The sequence below is a fragment of the Pristis pectinata genome, chromosome 11 (assembly GCF_009764475.1).
Source record: "Pristis pectinata isolate sPriPec2 chromosome 11, sPriPec2.1.pri, whole genome shotgun sequence".
In the NCBI taxonomy this organism is placed as follows: Eukaryota; Metazoa; Chordata; class Chondrichthyes; order Rhinopristiformes; family Pristidae; genus Pristis; species Pristis pectinata.
This window is the reverse complement of record NC_067415.1, coordinates 61,783,409-61,802,808: the sequence shown is the minus strand read 5'-3', so window position 1 is coordinate 61,802,808 and position 19,400 is coordinate 61,783,409. Positions and strand designations below refer to the sequence as shown.

The 19,400-nt window shown below is 41.4% G+C and overlaps 1 protein-coding gene across 1 annotated transcript in view; it reads right to left on the bottom strand.

Moving 5' to 3' along the window:
- The window catches only part of si:ch1073-15f19.2 (T-cell surface protein tactile), a 41,062-nt gene extending 24,723 nt beyond the window's left edge, over window positions 1-16,339 (bottom strand). The window contains exons 1-4 of the mRNA XM_052025938.1: window positions 16,281-16,339; window positions 9,827-9,914; window positions 8,034-8,210; window positions 4,586-4,648 (exon numbers count right to left, since the gene is read on the bottom strand). Coding sequence (XP_051881898.1) covers window positions 4,586-4,648; window positions 8,034-8,142 — 172 coding nt within the window. The 5' untranslated portion in view covers window positions 8,143-8,210; window positions 9,827-9,914; window positions 16,281-16,339. The remainder of the gene's footprint in view (window positions 1-4,585; window positions 4,649-8,033; window positions 8,211-9,826; window positions 9,915-16,280) is intronic.
- Between the last annotated feature and the right edge of the window lie 3,061 nt (window positions 16,340-19,400).

Sequence of the window (19,400 nt, the reverse complement as noted above, 5' to 3'; positions counted from 1 at the left end):
GTGCATCCAGCTCCAACTCCAGTTCCAGCTCTTTCATGCTGTCAGTCAGGAGCTGTACCTGGACATTTTTCCCACAGATGTAGACCTCAAATACATTGGAAGTCACCATGATCTCCCACATCCTGCAGGAGGAACATGCCATAGTCCTAACTTCCATTCTGACTGCTTTGAGACTAAAAGGGATAATTTAAAGAACCTTCCCTGTGCCTCTGCTCAGCATCACCTTGCTGAAGCCTCATGAGCCAAAGCCTCTTTACTTAGCACTCAACCACTGGTCCATTCTCACAATGGCTGCTCTAATAGGCTTTTATTGGCTGATATATCTCACACTTATCCGATCAGTAATGCGTTTCTGAAAAGCTCTTTTAACCAATCAGAATGGCTTTTTTTATGCTTCCCTCTGCTGTTCTACCTCCTGGCTCTCAGGCCCTTGAAATAAGATCACTAATGGCTTTTTTTTAAGCTTCCTGCTGTTGCTTCACCTCCTGGCTCTCAGACCCTTGAAATGATCACACTAATGGCTCTTTTTTAAGCTTCCTGCAGCTGCTCCACCTCGTGGCTCTCAGACCCTTGAAATGAACACACTATTATATACTATATGTTGCAAGATGGAGAATAGGTTCTCCTGGCTCTCGGGCCCTCAAAATGAGTACGCTAGTATATCTGTTACAAGATGGAGAATAGTCACTTGCCATGTTACAAAATGAAGAACTGACTGCGTACTATGGGACTCGACCACATTCCATTTCTGTGGTCTCATCTCAATGTATGTTAATATTGTTGGTCTTGATGCCAGCTGGGGATGAACTGGAAAAAGATACAACAACAGATATCTTCCTTTGTTCTGTGGAGATTTTCCTGAGATTTTCAGCAGCTTTCTCCCCACTGGTGATAAACAACAAACAAATGATGTTTGTAATAAACCTGGGTCTCGAGTGATTCTACTGTCATTCAATTTCTTTTAACACCATTGCTGACCTCTTGCAGGTGCTTCTGTGACTATTGCTGTGGGAGCACTCATACAATAATAGAGATGTACAGCACAGAAATGAGTCTTTCAGCCCATGTCCACTCTGATCTACACCAATCCCATTTGCCTGCACCAGGTCTTTATCCTTCTATACCTGGCCTATTTAAATTACTTGTCTCTTAAATATAGTGATTGTTTCTGACTCCACTACCTCCAGATTATGAGACAGGCCAGCAAGTCAATGTCTTATTTCTATGTAGGGGTACTAAAAACAAGAAGGCATTGTTTTAAGGTGAGAGTAAAGAGGTTTAAAGGTGATCTGAGTATTTTTTTAATTTTACACAGAGAGTGGCATTTAGACTGGCACTTAAATAGTCAAGGCATAGAAGGATATGATCATGTGGGATTAGTGTAGATGGGAAAAACGTTGGTTTGGTGGTGGGCCAAAGGGCCTGATTCCATGCTGTACAACTCTATGACTCTGTCTCTGTGACTCTGGCAGCGAGTTCCAGATATCAACCACTGTGTAAAAATACTTACCCCTCAAATCCTCTTTACAACTCCTTCCTCACACCTTAAACCTAACCCCTTGTGTTTTTGATATCTCTACCATGGGAAAAAGTTTCTGACTATCTACCCTACCCATGCCTCTTGGCCTCATAGATACCTCTATCAGGTCACGAGCCCACCTAGCCAATCTCTCCCCATAAGTAAGTCCTCCAATCCAGGAAACATCCTGGTGAATTCTGCACTCTTTCCAGTGCAATCACATCTGTGATTGTGCAATCACATTTAGACCAGAAATGCACACTATACTCCAACTGTAGTGTTTTGTAAAATTGCAACATCCCAGTTTTTATATCCTAAGTGTCAACTTATGCCATATGACTTCTTCACCATCCTCTCTGTGTTGCCATTTTCAGGGAACAATGAACTTGAACCCAATGCCCTCTGTTCATCAACATTTGTTAGCTCATTGTATATGTCTGATCCGTGTTTGACTTCTCAAAATGCATTGTCTTATATTTATCAGGATTAGATTCCATCTGCCAATGCTGCACCTAGTTTTCCATCTGATCTATATCCTGCTGTATCTTCATTATTCATAATATCACCAATTTTCAGGTAATCTGCAAACTTACCAATCATACCTCCTAATGATTAATATATATCACAAACGATGAGGTTCCCAGCACTGATCCCTGCAGTGCACACACATACAGCACAGGACAACACAGCACAGTAACAGGCCCTTCAGCACAAGATGTCTGTGCCAACCAAGGTGTCCATGTAAACTGCAAATCTGCCTGCGCATTCCTCCAATCCCTGCCTGTTCAAGTGCCTGCTAAATGCCTCTTAAACGTTGCCATTATATCCGCTTCCACCTCTGCGACTGGCAGTGTGTTCCAGGCACGTACCATGCTTTGGGTAAAAACTTGCCACATAAATCACCTTTAAACTTTCCACTGCTCACCTTAAAGCTATGCCCTCTAGTATTTGACATTTAGAGTCATAGAGTTACACACTGCAGAAACAGGCCCTTCATTCCAACTCATCCATGCCAGAGTGCCTACCGAAGCTAGTCTCATTTTCCTGCATTTGGCCCATATCCCTCTAAACCTATCCTATCCAGGTACCTGTCCAAATTTCTTTTAAACATTGTAATTCTAACCATGTCTACCACTTACTCTGGCAGCTCATTCCATATACCCACCACCATCTTTGTGCAAAAAGTTGCCCCTCAGGTCCCTTTTAAAGTGTTCCCCTCTCATATTCAATTTATGCCCTCTAATTTTAGAACTCCCCTACTGTGGGAAAAAGACTGTAACCATTCAACTTGTCGATGTCCCTCATGGTTTTATATACCTCTATCAGGTATCAGGTACCTCCTTCTGTATTCTTCTGCCTCTTCTCTCAAGTTGACACTTCAAGCAAGTTCTTCCTCAGTCACACTGGGCCCCATTAAGACTATAACAAAAGCCCCCATTACTTTTGACAGAAAGGGCCTCATTTTCTTCCATTCAGACATATTGTTTTTCTTAAAAACTGCAAAGTGGCATTGTTTGAAATGCCATCAGCTTTTCAATATCTAACAAACCTGCAAATACTTGAGAATCCCTATAGATAATGCATATGGGGAGATTATTACATCTATCAACACCAGGTTCTATTGCATTTTTCAGAGTGGTAACTGGATGGATGTGGCCCAAATCAGCATTTCTCAAAGATTGATATAATTTAGTGCTTATTCTGCAAACATCAGCTGCACATGAGGTATGTTCAGGACCATGGCATTCAATTTGTCCAATTGCATGATTTTTACTGCAATGTATGCATGTAATATCTGCATGAATTGCAAAAAAAATTTATTGACCTATCCTAGCAACTACATGATGAGCCTTATGGTCAAATTCCTATCTCCACTGACATGTTCCATCAATCAGGACTCATAATATTATTCATATGCCTCACTTCACCTGCAGACATTAAGCATTTTTGAAATTCTCTACTCAAAATTCATGTGATGCAAATTCTGTCAGTTACTTAACTATGGCTGTCACTGCATATCACACAATTGCATATTCTTAGAGGAGAGCATGGTCAACAACTGGAAGCAGCTTGAACTAACCAGAGGAAATGAAGAAAATGGTATTAGATATTACTGGAAGCACTGAGGCTGAAGTCATGTGTCATTGTGAGGATGAATCCAATAGAGATGGCACTATTGTCATATCTAATCCCACAGGAGTAAGCAGCACCACCTGTCCTCCTATTCACCTTCTCATTGTATGCAGACTTTCCTCATGATGATGTTTGTGAATCATGCAGAAGAATGCATTGAATCTTGAGACACATTCAGTTGAGGACTGCAGAACTCTTTCAAAGCAATTAAGATTACAGAGTAATAGGATGGCACAGTGACACAGCTGGTAGAGCTGATGCCTCATAACTCCTGTGACTTGGGTTCAATCTTGACCTCCAGTGCTGTCTCCATGGAGTTTGCACATTCTCTCTGTAACTCCATGGTTTACACCAGGTGCTCCAGTTTCCTCCCACATTCCAAAGAAGCAATAACTGGGTCATTTAGTGCAGGTAAATGACAGAAGAATCAAGGGGGAATTGATGGACATGAGAGAGGGAATAAGAAAAGGGAGAATGAAAGTTATGGGATTAATCTGCAGTGAGCTGGCATGGATACAATGGGCCATATAGTTTTCTTCTGCTTCATAGTAAGTAAATCACAAATATTTCAAATATTCCAACACATGAAAGCGCCAGGTGCAATTTCAGAAGCTAGCCATTTCTGTGATTTATAAATAAACATACCAGAGTTTACCCAATAGCATATTGCACTACCTGAGTGACTTCCTAGGCCAACAAATTTCCAATACTTTTCAATGTAAATCACACTCTCTTACTTACCAGTGAAAATGGAAGGGGAAAACAACAGAATAGGTCCCCCAGCATTTTCCTGTCCCATGTCTTGAAATGTTCTTAAAATTGTCACTAGGAATTCTGAATTATTATCACTTGTCTTGACAAACACACAGAACTGTGAAATACTACTTTCAGAGGAAGGAAATTTAAGGTTAACGATAAAATATGTATCCCTACCTTGCCAGCTTGTTGTGTGTTGAGAGTTGAATATATTCAGCTTTACTGATGCTGTGGATAAATCTAACCAAAACAAAAAAAATCTAAATTATTGAATTAAATCAATACTTGTTAAAAAGTGTCCAAGTAAAAGGAGTTATTACAATTGTATTCTACTTTTACCTTACAACATTAGTTCAGCTGCTTTTTTAGTTCATACATCAATTACAAAACTCTTATTTCATATGGAAATTCATAGCCCCTATAAACCAAACCATGGCTGGTTCAGAATACATGGACTAAAGAGTGATTATTTTAATATGACAAGTTATCTATAGGGATTTCAAACACCAGAAGATAGCAATATCAGTAAAATAAGCAACTAAGTATTAATAAATAAAATTTCTTACCACTTTGATTTTTCCATAGTGTATACTGTTTTCAGATTTCAATACATCAGATTGAAATTTAAAACTAGATTTGCTTAAAGAAATAAACAGTCTTTATTCTGGCAGCACATCATTCTTAGTGATGAGTTCACCTATATCTAAAATTTATTTTGTTTGAAAGCATCTGTAAACGTTCAGATGGTTTCCATTCAGCTTCATTCAATGAATGGCATGTTAAGGCAATTAGAATTTACTGATGGATAATAAATTAATTTGAGTTATTAGATAGACACTGCTGACCATGATATGGGGGAATTCCCTGGGATTGTAGACATTCAGAGTCAAGTCAAGGCAAAATTTCATCTATCCTAATCCCATTTACCAGCACTTGGTCTTTCGTCTTCTATGTCTTTGCAATTCAATGTTCATCCAGAGACTTTTTTAAATGATTCGAGAGTGCGTGTCTCCACCATCTACTCTGGCAGTGTATTCCAGAGTGCAGCCATCCTCTGGATGAAAATTTTTATCCTCTGTTCCCATCTAACACTCTTAATCCTTGCCTTAACCCTAAACCCTCTGGTTTTACGCGTCTACTTTATATGGAAAAGTTTCTCATCATCAATCCTATCCATGCCCCTCATAGTTTTGCATATACTTAGCAGGTCCCGTCTTCCCTGCACCCCCCCCCCCCCCCGCCACCACTGGCCTCCTACCCTTCAAGGAAAACAACCTCATCTATCCAATCACTTCTCATAACTGAATTGTTCCATTCCAGGCAACATCCTGGTAAATCTCCTGTTCACCCTCTCCAGAACAATCACATGCTTCCTATAGTGTGGCAAACAGAACTGCACACAACACTGCAGCTGTGGCCTAACAAAGTTTTATAAATTTGTACCAGGACCTCCAAGTTCATATATTCTATGCCCCCTCTAATGAAGGCCAGCATTTTGTATGTCTTCTTCACCACCTTGTACACCAGTGCTGCCACTTTTAAGGACCTATGGACTTGTACATCAAGGTCCTCCATTCCTCATTACTCCCTAGGGCCCTGCCATCTCCTTATTAGGCATCCCAAAATGCATTATCTTTTAAATTTCATCTGCCATTGCTCTGCCCAATTTACCGGCTGATCAATATCATTCTGTAACATAGTACCATCAGCAACACCACCAATTTTCATGTCATCCGCAAACTTACTAATTATACTTTCTAAGTTCATATCTAAATCATTAATGAAACAGCCCAGGTCTGAGCACCAATCCCTGTAATTATACCACTGGTCACAGGCTTCCCATCACTAAAACAACCATTGACCATCACATTCTTATTACCAAGTAAACTTCAGTTCCAATTTTCTAACTTGCCTTGGATTACATGGGCCCTAACCTTTTGCACCAGCTTCCATTTGCGACCTTGCCAAAGGCCTTACTGAAGTGCCTGTAGACTATATCAACTGTAGTGCCTTCATCAATATATTTTGTTACTTCTTCAATCAAATTAGTTGACCATCAAAGTTGTGATGACTATTGTTAATAAACGTGTCTTTCCAAGTGTAGATGAATCTTGTCCCTCAGAATTTTTGCTAATAACTTCCCTACTACTGATGCCAGATTCACTAACCTGTAATCTAGTGGATTACATTAGTACTATCTAACACAGAATTAGATACGTCTATCTGCTCCTTTAGTCATAAAGTCAGAGTGTTATATATCACGCAAACACACCCTAGGCCAAACTGACCAAGCTGACCAAGATGCCTTACTGAGCCCGTCCCATTTAGTCTTACAATCAAATCCCCTATCACAATAGCTTTCCTTCTCTTCCCCTGACCCACCCCCCCCCCTTCCCCTCCACTCCACACCCTCTTGTGCAGCAGAGCCAATGAACATGGCCCTTGCTTTTCCAGAGGAGGTCATCCCACATAAATGTATCCAACATGAATATATCTGTTTGGGAAGGGGAAGGCCATCGGAACACCTGCCCGACCTGCTGCATCTACTGCTCTGCCTGGTGATCACCCATCACCTTCAACCTGTACAACCAATAACTTTTTGTAAGCATCGTTAAATCATTTGAAAGCACCTGAGGTAGAATTCAGTGTTACTCTGAAGATGGATTATTGGAAACCAAAGCGTCTGTGTAAGTACAAAGTCAAAGGCAATGGGATGGACAGTTTACTTAAATCTTTCTGTTTTTGTGCAGAGTCCAAGAGTGAAGATCAGAGTCCAGTGATATTCGATCAGATACACAAAGAACAATTCAGCACATCTATGATTTCCCAGGATGTCAGCAAGTCATGGAATCCTGATAGCTTCATTTACTTGGGAAATGGGCAACAAAATTGAATTACTGTCAAACATTCAAAGACGAACAGTTGTACCTTAACTGACTTTAAATTGTTATGAACTTTAGGGAGTATGAAATTTAGGCCAATAGAGATCAAGTTTAAGTTGAGAAAGCACAATCTGTGCAGTGTTAGAAAATTAGAAAATCAATTTCATTGCTCATACACATTTGCTTCAAATATTTCAACCTGTGGAACATTAAAAATGAACAATTACTGATAGTAAGGGAAGTTACTGTATAACACTGTAAATGGACTCTAGAAAATGGGGATAAAATAAAATCTGCATGACGTTCTACAACCAATCGCTTGATATTTCAGGTGCACTCAGAAGACTTTACCTTTCACATCATTTATTATTTATTAAGACAGTACTGTTTTTTTCCAACTCTAGTTGCCCAGAGGATATTTAAGTGACATCCATATTAATTTCCCAACAGAGTCTCATGAATTGCCAAATTGGGAAAAGGAGGCAGATTCCTTTCCTGGAAAGATACGAGTGGATAAATTAATTTACTTTGCTCAGTTTAAAGTTAAAACCAAGCTTGAGTGAATTTATGTTCACTGAAAACCATAACTCAGGTCACCTCAAATATGTAATTGAACAACATAAAAATAATGAAAAAGGCTGCAACTTCTGTTCAATTACAAGCACTGTGTGCAAAGATATAATAGGAAATACACAGAAGCAGAAATCAAAATATAATTGTTGCCCAATAACCAAAATACTTACAATTACTCAGATATATCTTTTTAGATTGCATAACTCTGCTAGTATTTCCAGGCAGTGAGAACACAGCATCGCACCACATAAGGTTCCATTGGCCTATAGTTATCTCCATGGACAATCTTTTTTTCACTTCATACAAGCCATCTGAGTCGACAGAGACTGTAGATGTGATAATAGTACCTATAAAACATTTGAAGCCCAACTTTACCATTCCCATACACTCAAAACAGACCATACTTAACATCAAAAGAAGAAAAAAATTAACCTCCCATTTATGTCCCACCTTTATAACTTTAGAATCTCACAAAGAATTGATATTGATCTTGAAAGTATCCTGACTGGTTGCAGAATGGTCTTGTACGGCAATTTGAATGTGCAGGAGCGTAAGAAGCTGCAGAGAGTAGTGGACTCTGCTCAATATATCACAGGCACATCCCTCCCCACCATTAGTAGTATCTACAGAGGCCTCAAGAAGGCAACATCCAAAGACCCCCACCATCCAGGCAATGCCACATTTTCTCAGCTACCATCAACCAGGATGTACAGAAGCCTCCCACACCACCAAGTTCAACAACAGCTACTTCCCTTCAACCATTCGGTTCTTGAATCAACTGACAAAACCCTAATCACTACAGTTTAGCAGCACCATGACCACATTGTTCACTTTGCACTTGTTGTTTCTATTCTAATTGTGTTCTTTGTTGTAAAAGTTGTGTATAATTTATGTTTAATTTATGTTAAAATATGCTTTTGTGAATGCTGCTTATATAATGCTATGTGCCTGTGATGCTGCTGCAAGTAAGTTTTTCATTGCATCTGTACTATGCATATGATAAATAACTCAACTTTGACTTCAGAATTATTGCCTCATTTGTTTTGAAATTCAGTCTGTACATTAATGTAGCAAATAGGACAGCCAGTTCATAAACAGAAATGTTCTACAATAGCAGTGATCAGATGACCACTGTTGATTCAGAGTAAGCATTAGCTAACAGAGCACACCCAAAAGAGCTTTTCTACAATTAGCATCAATTAAAAACTCTCTTTTGTGAGATTACTTTACCTTATTGTTTGGAAAAATTCTGTATCGGAGCACCTAGAACTTTTACGATCAATAGCAAAAAGATATATGCCATAACTCTCTTGAGCACAGAGCTATAAAACCTATGAAGGCAAAACACTTAAAAACTAGGTAAAAATAAATAAGCAAAACAAAGTTCAAAAAAAGATGGATGTTGCAAGCTAATAGCTTCTTCAATTCATTGGATAAGGATATGAAATACAGAAGGATATTTTCCGACTTAGGATTATTTTAGTACTTTCAAATTATTTTATGACATAGGAGGCCAGTTGGCCCATTAAATCTATGCTGACTCTCAGAGCAGTCCTATCAGTCCCATTCACCCATTTCATATGTTCACAAACTCCACCCTTATCCTCCTACTACTAAGGTTAATTTTTACAGGTAGCCAATTAACCTACCAAACAGCACATCTTTGGGATGTGGGAAGAAACTGGAGCAACCAGGAGAAACCCCAAGGTTACAGGGAAAAACTGCACAAAAACACCACGAGAGATCAGGACCAAACCCAAGTCATTGAAGCTGTGCGTTTAATGAAGAATCACGGTAGTTCAGGAGAATGTGACTGTGCCCAGTGAATGGAGCAGATGAAGTAGGCTCATAGTACCACAGGGACAAGCTACTACAATCTTTCGCATATTCTTTGTCCATTAAATTGGTGACATTGGACAATAGCTAATAATTATACCTATTGTAAAATGGAAAATTTCCATACCATTTTCCCCATCTTGAAGAGCAATTCCATCCAAGTACAGTATGATATTTGGCTCTGGATATGCTTTTCGTGAGATACAAGTAGAATTCTGAATCAAAGAAGAATTGTTTCAATTATGACTTCTTGGGGAAAAGAAATCATTCAAATGATTAATTGGCAATTCACTGTGCTTTACTGGTTTAAATGACTCTAACAAAGTGTTGAACTTTTAAGACTTGTTAGAATTGCATAAAATTCTGGCACTCTAATTTAATGTGATGTTTCATTTCCACTATTGGACTAATAAATATATAATTGAACAGAACATTTCAAACGGCAATATTAAATATCAGGACTATATTATTATTACCAAAAGAGGTCAGTGTTTTCAAATGTATTCAGCATAAAACAGTGGATTCTGTGGGTTGGAAAATTGTCTGAGATCGTGCATGCTGACCATGCAAAATAGTATTGCATGAGAGACATAAGAGACTGCAGATTCTGGAATCTGGAGGAACTCAGCAGGTCAAACAGCATCTGCTGGGGGTGGGGGGGGGGGGGGGGGAGTTGTCCATGTTTCATGTTGAAACCCTGCTTTCAGGACTGAGAGTGGAAAGGGAAGATAGCCAGTATAAAGAGGTGAGGAGGGGGGATGAGTCAATGATAGGTGGACCAAGGACGGATGAAGGATGATGGGCAGATGGACCCAAGTAGGAAAGGGGGAGGGGTGGAGTTGGGAGACAGAAGCAGGCAGGTGATAAATGGCAGCAAACAAAGGAAAAGAAAAAAAAGAGCAGATGGATGTAGGTGGGAGGAAGGGAGGGTAAAGGTGGATACAGTTGCTGGAAGGTGATGAGCAGGAACACAAAGGCTACCAGTGCAGAATCTAGTAGAGGAGGAAGGCTATAGAGGGAAATATTAGGGAAGTGGTATAAGGATGAGATGGGACCAGTTGGGGAAGGAGATCCGGTGGGTAGTAGGTGGATGGTACCAGGAGGGGGAGTGGGAATAAAATGGGTGATGTAGGGCTGGAGGGGGGTATGGGAATGGGGACAAAAATGAGAGGGCCAGAGGTGAATCAAAAAGGAGAGAGAGGGGGAACACATGAGTTAAGGGTTACCTGAAACTGGAAAATTCAATATTCATACCATTGGGTTGTAGACTACCCAGGCAGAATATGAGGTGTTGTTCTTTTAGTTTGCGTTCAGTCTTACCCTGGCAGTAGAGAAGGCCAAGGATGGACAGGTCAGTGTGGGGGTGGGAAGTGGAGTTGAAATGGTATGCAGCTGGATGACCATTGCAGACAGAGAACAGGTACTCTGCAACTCGGTTACGTAGTCTGCGTTTGATCTCACCAATACACAGGAGGGCATATCAAGAGCACCAAATGCTGTAGATGAGGTTTGAAGAGGTTTACCTGAATCTTTGCCTGACCTGGAATGGCTGTTTACATTCCTGAATGGTGGTGAGGAAGGAGGTGCGAGAACAAATCTTGCTCCTCCTGCAGTTGAAGGGAGCACCAGGGCTCAGAGAGTAGTGGGTAGGGAGGAAGCAATGGACCAGGGAATCATGTTGGGAGTGGTCCCTCTAGAAGGAGGAATGGGATTGGGTGGGAAAGATGTGGCTAGTGGTGGGATCCCATTCCAGCTGAGGAAATGACAAAGGATGATGTGCTGGATGCGGAGCGTAGTAGGGGTGAAAGGTGAGGACGAGGGGAACTCTACATTTTGTTCTGTTTGGAGGGAGGGGCTTGAGAGCAGTCCAAGAAATGAAGGAAATGTGAGATAGGTCTCCATCACCACAGTGGAAGGAGAGCCACATTTTCTGAAACAGGATACCATTTCAGATGTCCTGGGATGGAAGTCCTCAGCTTGAGAGCAGATGCAGTGGATACATAGAAAGTGGGTGAAATGGATAACATCCTTACAAGAGATAGTGTGGGAAGAGAAGTGGGAAGACACTCCTTGAAAGTGGTTATGCAGATTTTATTGGGTGGTAAAGAAGGCATATGGCATGCTTGCCTTTATTAGTTGAGGTATTAAGTTCAAGCGTCAGGAAGTTATGTTGCAGCTTTATAAAACTCTAGTTAGACCACATCTGGAGTATACAATAGAACCATAGAACAATACGGCTCAATACAGGCCCTTCGGCCCACCATGTTGTGCCATCCTTCAAACCACTCCTAAGACCATCTAACTCCTTCCTCCCACATATCCCTCTAACTTAAATTCCTCCATACACTTATCTAACAATCTCTTGAACTTGTCCAATGTATCAGCCTCCACCACCACCCCAGGCAGTGCATTCCATTCACCAACCACTCTCTGGGTGAAAAACCTCCCTCTGACATCACCCTTGAACTTCCCACCCAATACCTTAAAGCTATGTCCTCTTGTTTTGAGCATTGGCGCCCAGGGAAAGAGGTGCTGGCTGTACACTCTATCTACTCCTCTCAATATCTTGTATACCCCTATCATGTCTCCCCTCATCCTCCTCCTCTCCAATGAGAACAGCCCTAGCTCCTTTAGTCTCTCCTCATAATCCATACTCTCTAATCCAGGTAGCATCCTGGTAAATCTCATCTGCACCATTTCCAATGCCTCCACATCCTTCCTATAATGAGGTGACCAGAACTGGACACAGTACTCTAAGTGTGGCCTAACCAGAGTTTTGTAAAGCTGCATCATCACTTTGCAGCTCTTAAACTTGATCCCCCGACTTATGAAAGCTAACATCCCATAAGCTTTCTTAACTACCCTATCCACCTGCGAGGCAACTTTCAGTGATCTGTGGAGATGAACCCCCAGATCCCTCTGCTCCTCTACACTGTCCAGAATCCTGCCATTTACTTTGTACTCCACCTTGGAATTTGTCCTTCCAAAGTGTACTACCTTACACTTCTCTGGATTGAACTCCCTCTGCAACTTGTCAGCCCAGCTCTGCATCCTATCAATATCCCTCTGCAAGCTTCGACAGCCCTCCACACTATCCACAACATCACCGATCTTTGTGTCATCTGCAAACTTGTTAGCCCAGCCTTTCACCCCCTCATCTAAGTCGTTGATAAATATCACAAAAAGTAGAGGTCCCAGAACCGATCCCCGTGGGACACCACTAATCACAGCCCTCCAATCTGAATGCACTCCCTCCACCACAACCATCTGCTTTCTACAGGCAAGCCAATTTTGAATCCACATGGCCAAGCTTCCCCAGATCCCTTGGCCTCTGACCTTCTGAAGAAGCCTACCATGCTGAACCTTGTCAAACACCTTACTAAAATCCATATAGACCACGTCCACTGCACTACCCTCATCAATCTTCCTGATCACCTCCTCAAAGAACCCCATCAGGCTTGTGAGGCAAGATCTTGCCTTCACAAATCCATGCTGGCTGTCCCTAATCAGTCCATGTTTCTCCAAATGCTCATAGATCCTATCTCTTAGAATCCTTTCTAACAGCTTACCCACCACAGATGGAAGGCTCACCAGTCTGTAATTCCTTGGACTATCCCTACTACCTTTTTTGAATAAGGGGACAACATTCGCCACCCTCCAATCCTCCGGTACCATCCCCATTGACAATGAGGACTCAAAGATCCTAACCAATGGTTCAGCAATCTCCTCCCTCACCTCACAAAGCAGCCTGGGGAATATTCCGTCAGGCTCCGAGGACTTATCTGTCCTAATATTTTCTAACAACTCCAACACATCCTCTCTCTTAATGTCTACATACTCTAGAACATTACCCTCACCTACACTGTCCTCAGCATCATCAAGACCCCTCTCCTTGGTGAATACTGAAGAGAAGTATTCATTGAGAACCTCACCCACTTCCACAGCTTCCAGGCACATCCTCCCACCTTTGTCTTTAATCGGATCTACGTTTACCCTAGCCATCCTTCTGCTCTTTACGTACGAGAAAAAAGCCTGGGATTCTCCTTAACCCTACTCACCAAAGCCTTTTCATCTCCCCTTCTCACTCTCCTCAGCGCTTTCTTAAGCTCCTTCCTTCCTACTCTATATTCCTCACAAACCCTGTCCGATCCTTGCTGCTTACACCTATGTATGCTGCCCTCTTCTTCCTAACTAGTTTCCTAACTAACACCTAACATAAGGTGTAAGCATGAAAAGGCTTTAACGAGTAGGTTGGTGCATGGAATGCGCTGCCTGGGGTGGTGGTGGAGGCTGATACATTGGACAAGTTCAAGATATTGTTACATAAGCATATGGAGGAATTTAAGTTAGAGGGATATGTGGGAGGAAGGGGTTAGATAGTCTTAGGTGTGGTTTGAAGGGCGACACAACATGGTGGGCCGAAGGGCCTGTATTGAGCCGTATTGTTCTATGGTTCAAAGGACTTGTCTTGGCTTATTTTGGAAGATCTTAAAATTTTTTCCAGAATTGTCTTATGGTCCAGGGATTCTCAATTCTTGAGGAGACGACGTGAGCTATGCGCCAATCAGAAAGTCAGAAAAAGATATATATTAGGAACAGGTTCTTTGGCCCACCAAGTCTGCCCAGACCATCAACCACCCATTTACACTCATTGTAAATTAATCACATTCTCCCTGTGTTCTATCAACTCTCCCCAGATCCCTGGTTTCACTAGTCACCTATACCCAAGCAGCAATTTACTGTGGTCAATTAAACCTCCAAACCACTCGTCTTTAGAATGTAGGAGGAAACCGGAGCACCCAGAGGAAATTCATAGTCACAGCGAGAATGTGCAAACTCCAGGCTTCAACCTAGGTTACTGGAGCCATGAGCCAATGGCTCTACTAGCTGTGCCATTGTTCTACCCTCAGTCCTGTATGTGTTGATGTTGTCTGTTTGCCGAGGGGAGTGCAAGGTAGAAAGACTTGATTGATAGTAGAAAGCAGAGGGTGATTGTGGATCATTATTTTTCAGACTAGAGACCTGTAACTTGTGGTGTTCCCTTGGGATCAGTACTAGGCCTACTGCTATTTGTCATCTCTGTCAATGATTTGGATGAGAATGCACAAAGCATGATGAGTAAATTTTGTAGACTGACAGTGAAGATGGTTATCAGGATTTACAGTGGGATCTTTATCAGCAGGGTAAGTGGGCCGAGGAATGGCAAATGGAGTTTAATTCTGATAGGTTTGAGGTGTTGTATTTTGGGAAGATAAATGAGGGTAGGACTTTCACAGTGAACAGTAGGGCCTGGGTAGTGTTGTAGAACAGAGGGACCTAGAAGTACAAGTACATGATTCCCTGAAAGTGGTGTCACAGATACACAGGGTGGTGAAGACAGCTTTTGACATGCTGGCCTTCAGTCAAGGAACTGAGTATAGAAGTTGGGATGTTATGTTGCAGTTGTACAAGAAGTTGGTGAGGCCCCATTTGGAATATTATATTCAGCTTTGGTCACCCTGCTACAGGAAAGATGCCATTCAACTGGAAAGAATGCAGAGGAGATTTACAAGAATGTTGCCAGGACTTCAGGGATTGTGTTATGGAGGGAGGTTGAGCAGGATGGGATTTTTCTTAATTGGAGTGTAAGAGAATAACGAGTGGTTTTATGGAGGGTATAAAATCATGAGGGGCTTGGATAGGGTGAATGGGCACAGTCTCTTTCCAAGGGCTGGTGAATCAAGAACTAGAAGGTATAGGTTTAAGGTGAGAGGGGAGAGATTTAATAGGAACCTGAGGAGCAACTTTTTCACCCAGAGGGTTGTCAGTATATGGAAAGTACTGTCAGAGGAAGTGTTTGAGGCAGGTACATTAACAACATTTGGACAGGTACATAGATAGGAAAGTTTAGCTGGATATGAGGTAAACTTAAAAAAGGGGACTAGCTTAGATAGGAATCTTGGTCGGAATGGACCAGTTGAGCCAAAGGGCCCACTTCTATGCTCAATGATGCTATGACTCTTTGGGGATTGGTGTACAACAAAGTTGTAATTACCATAAAATATTTTAGGATGTTAAGTTGCAGCTGTATAAAGCTAGGCCATTTTAAGTATTGTGTCGAGTTCTGATCATCCCAATTCAGAAAGGATGTGGAGGCTTAGGAGGGGGTACAAAAGAGGTTCACCATCATGTTGCCTGGATTACAGAGTGTTGGCTATAAGGTGAGGTTGAACAAACCTATATTGTTTTCTCTGGAGTGATGGAGGCTGAGGGGCGACCTGAGAGAAGTATATAAAATTATGAGAAGCATAGATAAGGTAAATAGTCAAAAGTTTCTTTTCCCCAGGGTGGAAATGTCAAATACTAGAGGTTATAGCTTTATTGGTGGTGGTGGGGGGAGTTTAAACTGTAGTGTGAGGCTGGTTTCTCTTTTACACAGTTTCTCTTTTACACTTTCAAAGTTGCATTTCTAGGCCACTTGTTATAAAGCACAAGCCTCTGCAATAGGGAGTAGATATCAAAGCAAATTTTGATAGTATGGTTAAAAATCATTTTACATTATTAAATAGCATGATTTAATTGGTGAAAAAAAAAATACTTGCCAGGTGTAGTTTGTTTGGCGCAAAATACCTTAATTCCTCATAAATTTGTGGAATTGTTGGTTCTGCTGAAATATAAGAATCCCAAGTTAATATTTTCAATTTGTTGCTATTTCACACCCATAGAAGTCACCTGGAATTAGAGGTCAAATATATTTTTTTCCATTGCAATAGACAATGCCAAATGGCAATCTGTTCTTAAACAAGAATAAAATGAGGAAAAAGAAGACATTTAACATTTCAGACTTTTACAACAAACTGACAAAGGATCTTCAACTTGAAACATTAACTCTAATTCTCTTTCCACAGTGCTGCCTGACCTGTTGAGTGTTTTCAACAATTTCTGTCTTATTTCAGATTTCTAGTATCTGTATTTTTTTTTTATTTTTAATCTATTCTCTGTTCTTTTAAAACAATCTACAGCATTCAAGGTATTTGGATCTGCTTTGTTCTGCAGTTTCAAGAAATATCTTGTTAAAACTCCATTCTATGGCCTCGACTCTGGGGTTATTTGCAATTCCTTCCATTTCCTACTTGCTCAAATGTGATTTGAATAGGGTTGAATGAATAGGACTGGAAGCATGAATTTCATGTCTAAAATTGAACAATATGCCATGTGTGAGAATTAAATTCAGTTAGTATGCTGTTAATTGCTCTGAAATTGATGAACACAAGCAAAATAGGGAGTTACATTTTTTATATTTTAATGCTCCAGGATGTGGTCATAGCTGCAATAGTCAATGCTTATTTCTCATCCCTAAGTTTGATACACCTGTTAGCTCACTTCATAGAGCAGGTAAGATTTGAATCTTTTGCCATTATGAAGCATTTAAAGCTTCTGATGAGATTAATTCAAGAGCGAGCAGATTTTTGGCATAAGATGTAAAGGCTGTGTATGGATTATGAAGCACATTGAAAGATTCAGGCTGCTGTTTTTGGAAAAGGCTGAGTCCATTTTATGTTGAATAACTTCCTCAAAATCACTTATACTGCAACCATTTTGTTACTATAACTGTGGCAGTTACTTTTTGTATCACAATGATTGAAGCTGTTTGCTAAACTATGCTGTGGTTTAAATGACCAATTAGGGTTCTTGCATTGAGTGTGTTCTTGCCTTCATCTTCCTTCCCCTGCTCAAATTTTTTGTGAGCATCTTAATGTGACTCTTCACTCTGCTATTACTGTCTTGTCTGTAGCTTCTTTCTTCCCCCATCTTGGCAGCCAGCTGCATAGGTGCAAGAGTGAGGTGCTTAGATTTCTGAGATATTGGAATCATTTCTGAGGCAGGTGGGTTGGGTTCCACCTCAACAGGACTGGGACCCATATTCTAGCAGAGGAATTTACCAGTGCTTGCAAGGAATGGCTTAAACTACCTTGAGAAAGGGATGGGAATCTGAGAGCAAGATTAGGAGAAAAAGAAAAAACTGGAAGTGAAAGAGTAAGCAAAATAAGTAGTCCTAGAAACAAAGGTAAATGGGATATTGGTCCGAGTGTAGTAATATGGAGACAAAAGAGACTGAAGCTGTTGGAATCTAGAGCAAAAAAAACAAGTAGCTAGAAACACTCAGCAGGTTCAGCAACATTTGTTGGGGGAAAGGAATTGTCAATGTTTCAGGTTGAGACCCTGCATTGGGACAGAATGGAGACGGATGATAGTTGGTAAAATGAGGACAGGGGAGTGGTGAGACATGGGTGATAGGTGGACCAAGGAGGGGAGAAGGATGGATTCAGGAGGGGGAAGGGGATGAAAATGGGTGATGGGGTCTGGAGTGGGGGGATGGTGTTGGTTGACTAGGAAAGGGAATAAAAATGGGAGGACAAAAGGTGGATTGAAATGGTGAGGGGGTGAACACAGGAGGTGAGCGTCATCTGAAACTGGAAAATTCATTGTTCATACCATTGGGTTGTAGACTTCCTAGGTGAACTACCCAGCTGTTCTTCTAGTTTGCTTTAGGCAGTGGACATGGCTGAGGATGGACAGATTGTTGTGCAAGTGAGAAGGGAAGCTGAAATGGCATGCAACTAGGAGCTCATGATGGCCATTACAGGTAGCGTGCAGGTCTCACTGATGTAGCTGAGGCAAAATAAGGAGCACCAAATGCAGTAGACGAAGCTGAAGGAGGTATACATGAATCTTTGCCTCACCTAGAAGGGCTGTTTAGGTCCCTGGATGATAATCAGAGAGGTGGTGTAGGATCAAGCATTGCACCTCTGACAGTTGCAGGGGAATGTGCCAAGAGTCAGGGAGCGGTGCATGGGGAGGGATGAGCAGACTAGGGATTGGAGAGTGTCATCCCTGTGGAAGGGAGAAGCAGGTGGAGAGGGGAAGATGTGGCTAGTGTCAGGATCCCATGGCAGCTGGAGAAATGACAAAGGATGATGTGCTGGATAAGGAGGCTGGTAGGGTGAAAGGTGTGGACTAGGGGAACTCCAGCTCTGTTCTCTTTGGAGGGAGGGGGTTGAGAGCAGGTCTGAGAAATGGAGGAAATGCAAAGGGGGGCTCCGTCAACCACAGCTGAAAGAAAGTCACGTTTCCTGAAACAGAATGACATTACAGATGTTCTGATGGAGAAAGGGATAGCTTTGTTACAAGAGACAGGGTGGGAAGAGATATAGTCCAGGTAGCTGTGGGAGTCAGTGAGTTTATAGTAAAAGTCAGTGGATGGTCTGTCTTCTGCGATGGAGACAGATCTAGAAAATGAAGAGAAAAGGAGAAGCAGAAATGGTTTAATTGAAATTTCAGAGTGGGATGGAAGTTAATAGCAAAGTTGATAATATTGATGTGTTCCACAGAGGTGCAGGAAGCAGCATCAATGCAGTCATCAATGTAAGGTGTTGAGGTTTAGAACAAGGACTGCTTAATATAGCCAATGAAATTTCAGGCATAGATGGGGCCCACACACCTTTGATCTGTAGGAAGTGGGAGAGTCAAAATAGAAGTTGTTCAGGGCAAGAATAAGTTCTGGCAGGCAGATGAGAATGTTCGTGGTGAGGAACTGGTTGGATCTTTGTTGCAGAAAGAAGTGGAGGGCTAAATGCTGTAAATGCAACAAGATGAATGAACAAGGGGACATATGGGTATGATTTAATTGCCATTGGGAAACATGGCTTCAGGGAGATTGA